Source organism: Haliotis asinina, chromosome 14 (genome assembly GCF_037392515.1).
Source record: "Haliotis asinina isolate JCU_RB_2024 chromosome 14, JCU_Hal_asi_v2, whole genome shotgun sequence".
Lineage (NCBI taxonomy): Eukaryota > Metazoa > Mollusca > Gastropoda > Lepetellida > Haliotidae > Haliotis > Haliotis asinina.
The window spans coordinates 52563822-52579537 of record NC_090293.1 but is presented as its reverse complement, the minus strand read 5'-3'; the positions used below and the strand labels follow the sequence as shown (position 1 = coordinate 52579537).

The 15716-nt window shown below is 39.2% G+C and overlaps 1 protein-coding gene across 1 annotated transcript in view; it reads left to right on the top strand.

Annotated features, from left to right (window-relative positions):
* The first annotated feature begins 850 nt into the window (after positions 1 to 850).
* LOC137262194 (1-phosphatidylinositol 4,5-bisphosphate phosphodiesterase delta-1-like) overlaps positions 851 to 15716 on the top strand; it is a 90440-nt gene continuing 75574 nt past the window's right edge. The window contains exon 1 of the mRNA XM_067799987.1: positions 851 to 974. Coding sequence (XP_067656088.1) covers positions 941 to 974 — 34 coding nt within the window. The 5' untranslated portion in view covers positions 851 to 940. The remainder of the gene's footprint in view (positions 975 to 15716) is intronic.

The window sequence follows — 15716 nt, the reverse complement described above, 5'->3', positions numbered from 1 at the left end:
GTTCTTGACGTCGCGTCACCATGACAACGTGATAGTTTGCCGTGGGGCATCGTATGAGAAGTAAGAATCCTGATATTTTCGCCCTCGTAGCTAATAAATATCCACGGGCGAGAAGTAAGTATTGGTATCACCAGTTTGTGTCTTCTGGAGTATTTTTCAAATTGGGAAGCACAAAAGTGAAACTGTGACAAACTTAATGGATAACATGTTATTTCACTTCGTGAGTGCGACGTTTCAATACACATTCCGATTGACCATTGGCAGTGGTACCCAAACCTGTATCGAAACGTCGCACTGAAGAAATGAAAGAAGTTTTTATCCATAACGTCTATCAATATTATACATACATCAACAAACAACATTTCAGGAAACAAGGTGTCCCGTGGAGTGATAATGAATAGTAAAGAGTTTTTTTTTCTTGTTAATTCATAACATTTGTAAGACCTGAGTGCTCTGTGTTAAAGTTTGTAAAATGCAAACTGGAACACTGCTGCTTGCTTTCAACCTTTTAGAACACAGCGTGGAGCAACTTGGACGTGCTATATTTCAAAGAAAACATGCGGATAAAAAAGTGGAAAGATCAGCACGGTGACGCAACGTCCCACTCATCTCTACCTCACGCAGAGAGTTCCAGTTAACTTCTACATACGCGCTGCGTCGTTGAATAGCCGTATCTCACATCTAACACATAGACACATCAACGCGGAACTCACCACCATTCGTGAGTCAAGGCTACTAAACTTAACCCGTGTGTATCTACCTCAAATTCCCACATCGTCCGACCCAGCACGTCCCGTGCACAACACCTCGCCGGGCAGGTAAAGTCACGTGACAGCTATTAATAACTTGGTATTGACTCAATCGCAGCGTGCCGTCACTATAGGCCTGTGCTGGTCAAGTTTGTGACAGATTTTGGGATACGGAATTTACAGAAGTAGCTATGGCAGTTTCCAACAATCCTCAAAGACTGTCACGTAAGTGTTTCAACCATTTCAGCGATAATTACTGTTTTGCAAGCGCGTCACTTCTTCGCCGGTGACAGCGAGCAGTCTAGTCACGGATCACTGCGCTTGGTTCGGGTTTACTTTCTCAAGTCAAGATGCTCGACCTCAGAAATCTTTTTATATTCCACCTTATAATGTCGGTTCGGTTGGTTTAAATATATGGTGCATATAAATGACAGCTAATGTGTCTTAAACGGGGGTTAGAGTTTGTATAATTTTGTCAGTGTTTATATTTGGAAGTGCAGTGAGAACTCGCTCTTTCGTAAGTAAACATTGCGCCGGCGAGTTGACCGCTGTCGTGACTGACAGTTGCAATCATCAACTTTGACATATGAGACAATTTACTTCCAACCTGACTTACAACTAGGCGAAATGCCAAATATATACACCAGCAGCATAACTTCACGATAACTGGTTGTGGTATATGAATACTTTCATCACTTGTAACTGTAAGTTACCACAAGTGTGTTAGACGAACATGTAAACGCGATTTGCTATATATTCTGATCTGATTCTAATAGATCATATGATAACAAAATTCACAACAACGGCGAGTTACATTTAGTGAACCCACCTGAATTCAAATGGATATTGATTTAGAGAAATATCATTAATGATAAACTCATGCTCCCTCATCCAAGACAATCAGAATGTTTTAATAAATAAGGACGTGTTTCTGCTGAAAAGCTGTTACCCAATACTCAGAACTATGAAAGTAGTGATTACTAAGCAAAAACTATGACGTTTTCCAAGTAAGACTACTATGTAACTTTTTAAAAATTACTCTTATGTTAATGACAACATGAGCTTAACAGTGGAACAGCTGGGAGTGTTCCTATACTCCACAAGGTTATGTTACGTAAGATATTAGTGTGCTGCCAGAGTAGCTTCAGGCTAGGAATTAGGGACAGCAGTAGACTACAGGTCAAATTTAGTTTTATAAAAATCTGGCAGAGTTTATGAAGCAGCCATTGCTGTGTTTTCTGAGATTTTCTAATGTGACAGGTTGAGGTGTGGCTACGTGTTTCAGAACCTGTTATATGAAATGTGAAATCTGATTCAGGAAGGATATCAAACGCCCTGTATTACTTCACCAATGTTCATTCAACACAAATAAACACCACATTCTTGACAATCTCATGCACGCTAAAAAATTAGGAGTTTTCAGTTTAACACAGTCTTTCTCAAGGAAACATTGACTCTTGTTTTAGAAAACAGTTACTCACCCATTCAGAAAGATAGGATATTTCACAGTGCTATCAACACTACATTTTTTCACAGGAGGTGGTTAACAAGCCGCAAGGTTTGGCTCGTTAAGACAGACATTTATACCCCAAGGCAAGCTGTGTTGGTATGGCCTAGACGAATTGCTTTGAAGTGCTTTATCAATGAGCTCGGGTTTGTATCAGCTGATGTTTTATTTGGAAGTAAATCAGTTACAATTTTGTTCTTTATCAATTAGTTAATGGGAAAGTGGGTGTGAGGCACTGTCACGGCCAGACAATGAGCAAATGTTTTAATGTAATGCTCTTGTAATGAAATATCACTTGTATACTGCTTGAAAAGGTTAAGCAAAATGTGTTATGATTCTTTAATATTACCACAGTTAATCTGCAATGGCTTGACAGATTAGTTATTGCAATATGGATGTACCATAAGGTCCTTAACTTCATTTGAGTAGTATATACAAGGAGGCACCTATGGTGTGGACAGCAAGATTTGAGGTATTGTATTGTAGTATTAAGCAAGGATCAGGGTGTTAAATCAATGCTATGCATGTAACCTATATTTTACACTTCAACATAGTTGGACCTAAATAACTGTACAAAGTAAATGAAATAGCAAGACTCCTTGATACAGCCAGTAACTGTACATGGGCACATGGATGCCCCCTGTAAAATGCTTTCCCTGTTTCACAACTATCCAGTTTGGTCAACCCTCTGGTCACAAGTATTTCTACAGCATGGTTGTCTCCCAACAGCAGCAACATATCCATGTACAATGAGTGAGTCAGTGAGTTTAGTTGTACGCCGCACTCAGCAATATTCCAGCTATACGACGACGGAATGTAAATAATTGAGTCTGAACCAGATAATCCAGTGACCAAGAACATGAGCATCGATCGGCACAGTTGGGAACTGATGACATGTCTCAACCAAGTAAGCGAACCTGACCACCCGATCCTGTTAGTCACCTCTTACGACAAGCACAGTTGGTTTTTATGGTTGCTGAAGGCCTATTTCACCCCAGGACCCTCACGGGTTATCCATGTATGGATTTCATCACCGAAGTCTATGGAATGTCATTGTCCCTCCATGTTTATTACAGAGGCAGCAAAATTAATGCAGCATTTCACTCACTCACTCATAACATTTCTGGTGAGGTAGCCTAGTGGTTAAAGCATTCACTTCTTACACCGCAGACCGGGGTTCAATTTCCCACATGGTAGACTTGCACAAGTCTCTTCATGTGAAAATTGATAGACTACATGGTAATATCTAAAAATCATATACTAATGAAGACACTGGGCTTTTCTAGACTTGAGTCTTTAAAGGATAGAATTACTTTACATCCATGGGCTCAGTGTTCAATGCAGCCTTGGAGCAAAGCTAGACTCATGGTTACAGTGTGAAGCTCATTTCTGGTGTCCCTGTCATGTTATTGCTGGAATATTGCTAAAAGCGACATAAAATCAAACTCACTCACTCAGTGATAACTTCTGTAGCCTAAGCTCTAAGTTTCAGTATTTAATCTGACTGAATCAGACTTGGCATGCTGAAACAGGTAGCTATATTCAGTGACAGAGTCTAGACAAGGGTTTGAGTGGGTGTTAGGAAATGTTATAGTGCCCAGGGTGTGTTGACAGGGTCATTGTTGTCACAGGCCCTACCTTGTGACAGAGTTCATATACTATACTTGATCGAGATAACCACTTGGTGGAGTGGATTGAGTGTACGCCAGAGGTTCGTTCCCCTCACACCAATATATGTTACAAAATGGCAATGACAGGATAAAACATGGACTGGTTGGTTCAGTCACACTGTGTCTTTGTGGGTATCTCTGTTAAATTGCAGCATGGAGTCTACGTTTGTTATTACTTATCATACAAATGGCACTGACTGGAGTGGTACAAGCAGCCAAATACACAGTATCTAATAAAGACACTGAAACAAATATATCCAAGGAAGCCCATGCAAGTCTAGATTATGTGGCAAGTATATATTTCCATAAAGAAGAAAGTCTGTAAACTCCATTTTATTATATTCAATGATTATGATTAAGGGACTGTCTTTTTCTGTAAAATATGTTCATTTCAGGGACTAGATGTTAGTCTATCTTATTTACTGTGTTGTAAAACCACCACAATCCAGCCGACAACATTCTGATATTTCTTCTAATGATATGTGTCCTAAAATGTGAATGTTACAAATTTTGCAAAATCAAATATTCTATGCGTTTGTGTGCATCCATGAATATTATTTCCTTTCAATAAAAAAATGTAATGCTCTGCAGAAAATTTGTTTTTTTCAAAGCATTATTTGTTGCCGATGGATTTCGTGTGAATTGACCCTGTGTTGTATTGGGTTTAGTAATATTTCTGACACTCTGGACAAACTGGTGTATAGCCCGTCTGCTTATATTTTAATTGGCTGAGTCAGCATGTTTTTAGTTGTTCATCTGTATGCCTTTCATCAGGTGCTAGGGTAGTGCAGAGGGTGAAGCATTTGCTTGTCACTAAAGACTGACTGGCTCTGCTGTTTGTTCCAGTTCTTGCCTCAGTGATGATGATGTTGGAATATTTCTCAAAGTGACCCACTCTCGCTCACTTATTCACTTAATCTAATGTCATCTCATCTTTAAGCAGTGAAATCAATGCAACACAAGTGTAAAGAAAAAGGAGCATGCATCTTTATGCTTGACAGCTTGTAGGTGACATCCCTTTTCTGGAGGTGTCAGGGCTGTTCTATAGAGATGGGTGGAGTAGATGTGATTTTGCCCCATTGTATAACAGTAGTGTATATAACACATGGTCTGTGACAGCGCCACTCGATACACAGGACATGTAGGTCATGTCTGCCTAGACTAGATGGAGGTTGTATTGTTGGTACTTCTGATGTAGATGGTAAAGGGATGCTATGATGATGTAAATGAGTGAGTAAATATGTTTTTATGCAGCTTCTAGGAATATTTCAGCAATACCATGGCAGGAGATGCCAGAAATGGGCTTCACACATTGAAACCACGTGGGGAATCAAACCTCGGGCTTGGCATGATGAGTGATCACTTTAACTACTGGGCTACCCTACCACCCATGATGATGTTGTGATGATGTTGTGATGCTGTGGTAGCTGTTGATATGTATTGATAGGAAGCTTTAGTAGTTATGGTAGATGGAATATCAGATTATTGTTATGTAACAGGTTTCAACATTACAATATTAGAGTGATGTAACTCATAACGTATAGACTGTAGTGGTATATGTAACATAACAAACATGTTACAGTGATATATGACAGGGTGGGGTAATATATCATGTAATACACAGGCTGCATTAACATAATCATTATATCAGAAAGATTGCAGTGATGTAAGTTGCACAACACTCGAATGACAATAAACACTGCAGTAATATAACCATAGTTTATCAGTGGTTTAATAGTTGTTTAACAGTGATATAACTCTGGTTTAACATTGGCATAACAGTGGTTTATCAGTGGTCTACAAGTGATTTAACTGTTGTTAGACAGTGGTACAACAGTGGTTTATCAAAGATATAACAGTGGTTTATGAGTGATTGAACAGTAAGTATCTACAATGCATTTGTGAGAATGGCATATAACTTTGGTATAACTTTGGTTTTAACAGTGGTAGAACAGTGGTTTAACAATAATATACCACTGGTTTGACAGTGGTATAACAGTGGTATAACAGTGGTTTAACAGAATGATATCACGATCTACAATGCTTTTGAGAGGTTGGTATCTAAAAAATTAGGTTTCACATGAAGGTGCAGTCAATATTTCACAGATGGTCTGTTAACACATTTATCACAGTCATATGCAATGATTTTCTTCAACAGTATTAATTTATCACCTAGTATAGTGAATACTGGGTTACAGAAACAGTGGATGCTGGGTATATCTTCATCCTGAGTGATACATTCAATGAGACAGCTGCACATATCTCTTGAGAGTAGCTTGTGCATCGTCCCTCAGCAGGAGTGAAGAGTTAAATTCTAAATGTCCTGGGTATGGCATGATCAAATATAATGCCCCAGGCTGATTAAGCTAATAAATATCTGATGGACATTGGTTAGTTTGTAATGAAGTGATGGTTTAACCAGTTGATAATCTGCAATGCTTCTTGTGTGGACATCAACAAGGACAGGTCACAGTCATTATGACTTTATTCTGCAGCATTAAAAACGTGGGGTGTGCTTGATGAACAAAGTCTTTGTATGTGAATTACTGTAGATTTGTTAGTTCAACAGATTAACTCGGCTTTAGTAAGCTTGGCTGCTACATAGGGTGATGGTGACTGTACAGGAATAACCAGAATTTCGGGGAACTGATTTCGTAATTAATGAAACTGTGTACTTTAACATTGACGAGATTCTTCTGATGCAGGTTCAAATTGACCTGTGCAACCTAAGTTTACAAGCAGACTGTGAGTGGTCTCTGTAACATGCTACACAAACAGATTGATAAATTTATGCCCTGGATATAAGCTCTAAACAAACTGAAACAAAATTACAAGTGCATTTTTTAAATCACTTTATTTCTTTTTAAACGGTAATCATTTGCATATTGTGTGATGAATATGTTCCCATCTTGTATACTACAGAGAGCGAATCTTTCATGTGCGCTTGTTAGCCAGAAATGTAATATTAATTGTAATCTGATAACAATGAGATGATTATAATCATACAGTGCAGAAATGTTGGAGTGCAAATGTACTTGTATCAGGATAAGGTTAGTATAATATGACACAATATGTAAACCAACTTTGTGCGACATCACGTCCTATTTTATAAGTGTTCCAGAGAGTTATGTAGTGCTGCCGGTTGCTCTGTTATTGTCACTAACCGCTCTTTGAGTTTTTATTTCACATTGTATGTTTATGGTGTTTTACGTGTCAGTTCAGCTATGAAGATCCGGTTTAGATTTGGCCTTTAGTAGTGGTGTTGTGTTGTAAGAGGTGACATTCAAAGGTGTGGGGATGGGGAGATCCCTAGCTGTGTTAGCCGACCTATGTCATTGCGTAGATTGACGCATTTGATGTCAATCAGTGGCTTGTCTGGTCCAGCTGTCATGTAGCTGGAATATTGCTGAGGTTTGTATTAAGCATCACACAGACACAAAACATATTACTTTAAATAGAACTGTACAGTTTTGTATTGGTATACAATGTGTAAATATGACTCTGTGCGTTTTATATAGCTGGGCGTTTTATGAGTCATAGAATGTTTAACATCTTCAGTGTCTCTCTAAAGCTTTACTGTACAGTGCCCAATACAGTTCCATACATCATGTCATTCTGAAGGAAGTGAATGAAGTTAATATTCCGTCAGTAGATTCATACAGTTTTATTCTACAGATGACTCACCTAGATAATTACAGTTGTACTGGAGGTTACTGCAAGTGTGATAAAACTGTTTCTGTAACAGAGCGTAGTAGATGTCCCAGCTAGTGATGCATGGAGATCTCGGAGATCTCGGAGATCTCGGTATGGCTTGCAAAGCTGAAACAAGGATCTCCTGTCTGGGAAATATAACATAGATCAGCCAATGATCTCAAACTTGATAAACAGTTATTTTACGTAAAGGATGTTTAGAGCCTCTAGTCAGTGTTTTGCTACAACTACAACTACTGCTGCTACTGCTACTATGGCTACTAGTACTGCTGCTACTACTGCTGCTACTACTGCTGCTACTACTGCTGCTACTAGTGCTGCTACTACTGCTTCTACTACTACAACTGCTGCTACTGCTACTGCTTCTACTACTACAACTGCTGCTGCTACTGTTACTGCTGCTACTGCTGCTACTGTTGCTACTACTACTGCTACTACTTATAGTTTGTAAAACTTTGTTAAAACTATCTCCCTCTCTCTCTTTCTCTCTCTCTCACACACACACACACACACACACACACACACACACACACATTTTTGTTGTCAGTTGCATGATCATTGTTTGATTTTTTTCTCTAATTTTCTCAGCTTCATGGACAGTATAAAACCCTGTGAGGTGCTAGGAGGTTGTTACATGTAATCCTGCCAGGTACCCATTTATTCCTGGGTGAAGGGATGCAGGCCTCACACAAAATCACCCGCTGAAGGAGATGTGTGTTTTATGTTTGACAGTGATCTGATAAGTGAGCATCAATCTGGTGTTTCCAGTAACTGATAGAGTTTTTGTGACTTTTTTCAAAATGTCACCCACAGTGAAGTTTACTGATGTGTAAGCATTCAGCAGAATGTAGACATTTTTGTCAATAATGACGTTAAAAACACCACATTCCTGCAATATTTCAGCAGGCTGAGCACTGAGTGGGACGTTATTTCTGGGTCACATGTATTGTGTCAGCTACTGGTTTTACAGGGGCACCTGTTTCACAAATGTTGTTTACTTACTCCCTGTGTCGGAGGAATGTATGTTTTAGTCGGAAGTAAATTAATAAACAAATCACAACCCAAGATGACTCTTGTTTACTTTTGTAAAACTTTTCTCTCTGAAACAATAATTACGATAACACATGATGTTTTTATACTCTTTCTGGAAGGATTTTGTGAACGTTAAATTTTAAGCGTTATACAGGCACTAGTTGATAGATGGGTAAATGAAGGGAGAGTGGGTTTCATCAACGGTTTACTACTACTACAACTGCTGCTACCCCCCCCCCCCCCCCCGTATGTTTTGTTTTCTTTGTTGTTTACAGTTGCATAAAGCAACATTCCAGCTATATATGCAGGTGGTCTGTAAATAATTGAGTAAGGACCAGACGATGCAGTGATCAACAGCATGAGCATCAATCTACACAACTGGGGATAGGGCTGAAGTCCTGACTTGTGGTGGGGAAGATAAGATCATCTTATGTCATGATCATCGACTGTTTTGTTTGCTTGAAGGCTGATATTAAAATATGTTTCTAATATATGTACTAGGAGTTATTATCACACAGAATATAGTTTGACCCCATCAAAAATCTTGAGTAATGAAAATCCATATACTTTTTGCTGTAAATTTTGTTGAGAACCATATCTGGGTAAGGAGGTTCAAATGTGTTTGACACAGACTGCATTTGTCACACCGAGTAAGCACACATCACATTTAAGCCTTGGTGGCAAAATGCGTGTGTTAACATTTCAAATTTTGTTTTGATGTTAACTAGACAATTCATGAAGGTAGTTGAAATAAATGATTGTTTGTCAGGAAATAGACACCAACCTTTGACACATTGTTTCAAGCTAACTGAGTCATGGAAGGACCTTTAATGTCAAGGGCATGTGATATATTTTGTATCACCTCCCCATGTCTAGCCATATTTATTTTCTGCAGCCCTGTTGGCTGAGTCAACCAGGATATGCTTCAATGGGATTGAAGTGAACAAAAAGCCATGTAAAATAATGTGGACAGAGATATTTGAAGAAGAGTTGATAGAATACTGAAAGCATCTATTGTTTACACTGTATATGTTCAGATTTCATTGGATTTTAGTATGACACAGTCATTAGAATGTTTTTTGATACCTCTTGTGTTGTAATTAGAATTGGACTTCATCAACCTATGCTTGTCCCCACAGCCCCAAAGGGAGAAAACAAACATCATGCTGTTTTTGTTTCCTTTTGTTCATTTTTGTGGTTTTATTTGGACATTGAACCAGACTGGAGCAGTTTCATGGAATGGTCATCACACAAAAGATCAAAATACAATTAATGATGATAACATGTGACGCACACCTCTGAGTTCTCCATTAGGTTCTGGGGGGATATTCACACCTACTTCGTGATGTGAATGCAAAATGATTTTTTGATAATACTGTAGATAACAAGGAGGATGATGATGATGATGGTGATGATGATGGTGATGATGATGATGATGGTGATGATGATGATGATGATGGTGGTGATGATGATGATGATGATGATGATGATGATGATGATGATGATGATGATGATGATGTCGGGTCTAGACTGGATTATTTCCAGAATTCTCTGGGAGCTATGAGAGCTTAATTACATTATGACATTAAGACGTTATGACATTAAGACATTATGACATTAAGACATTAAGACATTATGACATTAAATAACAAACAATCAAATAATCAGCATAGAATCTTTAAAACACTCATGTTGATGTATCAGAAAGTTCATTCTACAATTGTTCTGCCGATCTTGTTCTATATAGAGGAGTATGAGGTGCACAGGACATTAAACCAATTAGTTCATCGGTAGCAGTGCTGTTGGAACTCTGGCATTAACACAACAACAGTACATGGGGTAACAGTGCACTCATCAAACACGATTGATTTAGTTTTCTGCTAGACAAAATTACCTGATTGGATGTATTATACATGACATCGGGATGCCTGGGTTGTTTATCGACATGTTGACATGACATGACCTCTTACCATTATCACTTTAACAGCGGAATCGTGACGCTGTATTGGGAAGGGTTTGCACTTCATGATTAAATTAGGCTAGTGTGCTGGTAATGGATTGTGAAGAAACAGACTGATGTATGCATTTCTAATGGGGAATTCTGGTGTGCGGTTGGGAGTAGGTGAGTTTACTAAGGGAATGAGTTAGTCTGAGTGTGAGTCTGAGAGTGAGCGAGTCTGAGAGTGAGTGAGAGTGAGTCTGAGAGTGAGTGAGAGTGAGTCTGAGAGTGAGTGAGAGTGAGTGAGTCTGAGAGTGTCGGTCACTGAGTCTGATAGTGAGGGAGAGTGAGTCTGGGAGTGTGTCTGAGAGTGAGAGTCTGAGAGTGAGAGTCTGAGAGTGAGAGAGTCTGGGAGTGAGTGAGTCTGAAAGTGAGTGAGAGTGAGTCTGAGAGTGAGTGAGAGTGAGTGAGTGAGAGTGAGTGAGTCTGAGAGTGAGTGAGTCTGAGAGTGAGTGAGTCTCAAAGTGAGAGAGTCTGGGAGTGAGTGAGTCTGAGAGTGAGTGAGAGTGAGTGAGTGAGAGTGAGTGAGTCTGAGAGTGAGAGAGTCTGGGAGTGAGTGAGTCTGGGAGTGAGTGAGTCTGAGAGTGAGTGTGTCTGAGAGTGAGAGTCTGAAAGTGAGTGAGTCTGAGAGTGAGAGAGTCTGAGAGTGAGTCTGAGAGTGAGAGAGTCTGAGAGTGAGAGAGTCTGAGAGTGAGTGAGTCTGAGAATGAGTGGGTGAGTGGGTGGATGAGAATAAGAATAAGAGTGGGTGATCGAGTTTTGACAGTTTTAACTACATTCAAACATTGCTGTGTCTGTGGTTGGTTGGCTGCACCATGATGAAGCTTGCTTGTCATGATCCCAGTGCTAACTGTTGACAGGTTCCGCTGTGTCCATGGTTGGTTGGCTACACCACGATGAAACTTGCTTGTCATGATCCCAGTGCTAACTGTTGACAGGTTCCGCTGTGTCCATGGTTGGTTGGCTACACCGTGATGAAGCTTGCTTGTCATGATCCCAGTGCTAACTGTTGACAGGTTCCTCTGTGTCTGTGGTTGGTAGGCTGCACCATGATGAAGCTTTCTTGTCATGATCCCAGTACTAACTGTTGACAGGTTCCACTGTGTCCATGGTTGGTAGGCTGCACCATGTTGAAGCTTTCTTGTCATGACCCCAGTACTAACTGTTGACAGGTTCCGCAGTGTCATGACTTAAGTCATTCCACTTCTTAAAGGTCACGTGCAACATAAAACACAACTTTGCAGATTCTTGTACCTTTTGGTATGCACTTACCGAAACAAATCATAAAAAATGCCAGTTCAACCTATAAAGTTGAAAAAAAAACGCGATGGAAAAAAAGCCCGCGAAATCGGAGTTCAAACGTTTCACTAAATTCCCCCCGGCGCTGGGGGGAAAACTGGTTTCAACAGCTGTGCTGCGCTGCGTATATTACGCATGCGCAGTGAATGGTTCGCGGAATTGGAAACAACCCAGCATCTGAGGTTGTGAGCAGTGGTCTAATCTTGGGTGTGTACACAAACAAGTAAATAATCTACTCGTTACGTAAAAAAACTTGTTGATTGTGGTAAGCAGCCTCTGTCACAGAGAAAGCTCAATGTCTGGTTTATTCACACCTATGTGTCTGCCTGCCTGTCTGCTAAAGACAACATGCAATACACAGCTTCAATCATTGACCAAATGCAATTTGAACGTAACACCTATCAGACTCTACGACATAAAGAAAATAAGCTGATTTATGACTCGTGCACCCGAGTCCCGTGTCTGCCACATTATGTAAATAGGCTCATGTGATACACATGACATGTTTTTATGTCTGTGGGTTGCAAACAAACTACATTCATTTTTTTCGGATGACTGGATCTGATGGAAACTGGTGCAAATTCTTGTCAGTTTCAGGTCCTGCTTTGTACTTGGACGAATGACAGATTCCAGCTACGCAGTAGTTTACCATCTCTACTGACATGATTTGTGATTGGATCGAGCGCAAATTCAGAGAACATGTATTTTCCAAACCCAACATCTCTATGTACATTCTTCTTCGTCTAACAACTTCTTTTAGTGTATATGATTTTGTTTGACAACAGTATATGAATCCATACTGAAACAACACATCAAGTACACAAGAAGAAGTTGTTATCCATAAAGAATCTTATTTTCTTGTGACTGGCTATACTTCTAAAATGCCCATCAAACGGCCAATTGGAAGCCGTCGTTACACTTGAGTGCATATCAACCCGCTATGACTGGGTTCGGTCTCCCGAGGACTTCGTTTCGGGGGAAGTAAGCCCAAGGATAAAATATTGCACTTTTGAATTGCGATTATACGCTTATAATTTTCTTTATTTGTTTTTTTAAAAGCAGCAATGTATATTATGTGTCATGAATAAGCGATAAATGTGTTTCAATTATGTTTGATTTTTTGGTTGCATGTGACATTTAAACAGTGCCTGCGGTTGAGCATGGTTTCCTTTGACCTCCCCAACTTCAGTAGGTGAAAGACAACATAGATGTTCTTTGTTGTGAACACAACATGACTTAATATCTCCAGAACAGGTACAACGGGAAAGGAAGTATTTCATCGTTTGCCTCTTAGCTTTCTGATGAATGTTTAACTATGTGTTCACTGAGACGTAGATGACCACAAGTTATCAGGTGTTCCCTTTGAGATTTATGTGTGCCAGATAGAAGATTCTTTTCTCCTTTCAGTGAAACAGAATAGGTTCTTTGAAATTCTGTTTTTTGTAACATGTTTATATGTCCATGATTATATGTGGTTTCGTGTGGTTTACCTTTACTCATGTACATTAATCACTGACTTCACAAAGCAAACTGTGACTTGTAATGGAATCCGTTTTTGACAGTAGTACAGACACATTGTTAATACAAGCAATTTGAAACCCTGTACACACGGCATTCCTTGTGATTTACATACTGATGCTCTTTAATTTCTGTATGTTTGTTTTCCACAAAAACAAGAAAAAAATTTAGTCTATCTGCACTTCATTAACTTATAATAGCTTATGAATATAAATATTATTAAACACTCTATTCCATGCATGGTGAGGCAGAGTGCTGCCATCACAGCTATTGTCTGCTCGAGTGACCTCTGCCATTTTTTTTTCTTAGGGAGATGAATTTCTCTTTTGTAGGTAATAACATCAATATCAGTATTTCTCTTTTGTAGTTAATAACATCAATATCAGTCTATCAGAAGGCTAATATTGCTCATAAACAATAAACAGATGTTAGTTACCACTGTTGTGTTTAATCAATATTGATCAGTGTATCCTGATTGGACAAATCAGGCTAGGGTTATTTTCCCATCAATCTGACATATGCAGTAAAAAATATATCACCTGTACCTTTGATAGGTGAAATTGTTTTTTGCAGCCATTTGTTGTAAGCTGTTATTGGCATGATTACAAAAGAAAATATTGATCAACACTAAATAATGTACCTGACTTGCAAGGGCTAAAACTATTGATTAGCACTCACCTTGTATTGAGTGCCGTGAATTGCTCTACTGGTGCTTAACGGTGCATAACGTAGATGATCGATAGATATTGGTATAGATGGTGGGTACTGTGTATGGACGTTTGTCACGCTTGGCTGTGTTACGTTTACACATCACTTAGTCTGGAGGAAAGAACCTTGAACTTGAAAAAACAGATGTTCAGTCATAATGTTTTTTTATGCTTTAGATTTTGTTGTTGTTTTATGCCAAACTGCAGTATTTTAGCTGCCTTTAAAGAATAGAGTTGGGGCAGACGATCCAGTGATTAACTTTGTGAATGTTGAGCTACACTACTGGAATAGTTCCAACCAGTGTGTGTGGTAGCCACTGGCCTGCTAACATGTGGCTATTAAAAATCCAGTCAGGCCAGTAGCACCACTCATTAATGCAACTGTCTCGTGGGGTCATGTTCTAGATGGTACTACTCTCTCCTACTTGTTACGCTAAAAATGCACTTTTAAATCATGTAACATTATAGCCTGATATAAATATTGATCATATTAGCAGCTTCAAGATGAAACCTGTGTCTTGCCGACAGTATGCAGGTTTCCAGAACACTGGGAGTACATACACTGTACTTTTGCAAAATAGGATTACTTAAACCCTTAAAGTACATTTGGAGTACTGAATGGAATTTAATGGAGTATCAGTAATCTAGTATTTCATTTCATATATGCGTCAACAGGGGGCCTGTGGTCATCAGCTTGTGGTGAATTAGCTCATGATTTTGATGAACATTACGTTGACGAAGACAAATGAATACGTTGATGAAGATGAAGGCATAGTTTAGTTGTTCAAACTTCTTTAGTTGGTTTCACAAGACATGACAACCAAGTATACTTGAATGAGGTAAGCGGACTTCCAGCTCAACCCCAGGGCCTTTCCTGCAAGCGGCATAATCCTGCTCACTGTCGTCCCTACAAAGACAGTCGGAATGCCAGTTTCCACACTCACATCTCATGTACAGTATAGATGTGAGAATACATATATATAGTTTTTTAACAACTATAGACAGGCAAAGATTCAACAATAGACAGATAGAGAAACAATAGCACTTCCTTCTACAGTTGATGTGATGACAGACACAGCCAAGGGGGATGACCAATGAAGGCCATAAATGTCATATACAGTAATTAATGGAAGTGACAAAGAGGAACAAGGTAGCTGACAAAACCATGTACTTTGCGGTAGTGATAAAGATCAAAATTGCAGATTGAATAATAATAACTAAATATCATATAGCCTGGCTACATAGTTTTTGGTCTGTAGAAATATTTGGACATGGCTGTCCTGAAGTAGACACTATAACAACTTCCCCTTGTTCCGTAAAGCTTGGACCTCAAGCTTAAATAAATTGAGTCCAAACTGATAGGAGTGAAGCTATGTACATACCAACGGTGCGAATCAGTACATATTCACTGTAAAGCAATTCTTGATGTTGTTGACATGCCGTGGAGCAAATATATCTATGCAGTGATAGTAGGAGAATGGTCATGTTATCAATCTGACATCAAAGGATCGTTGCAATGTACAT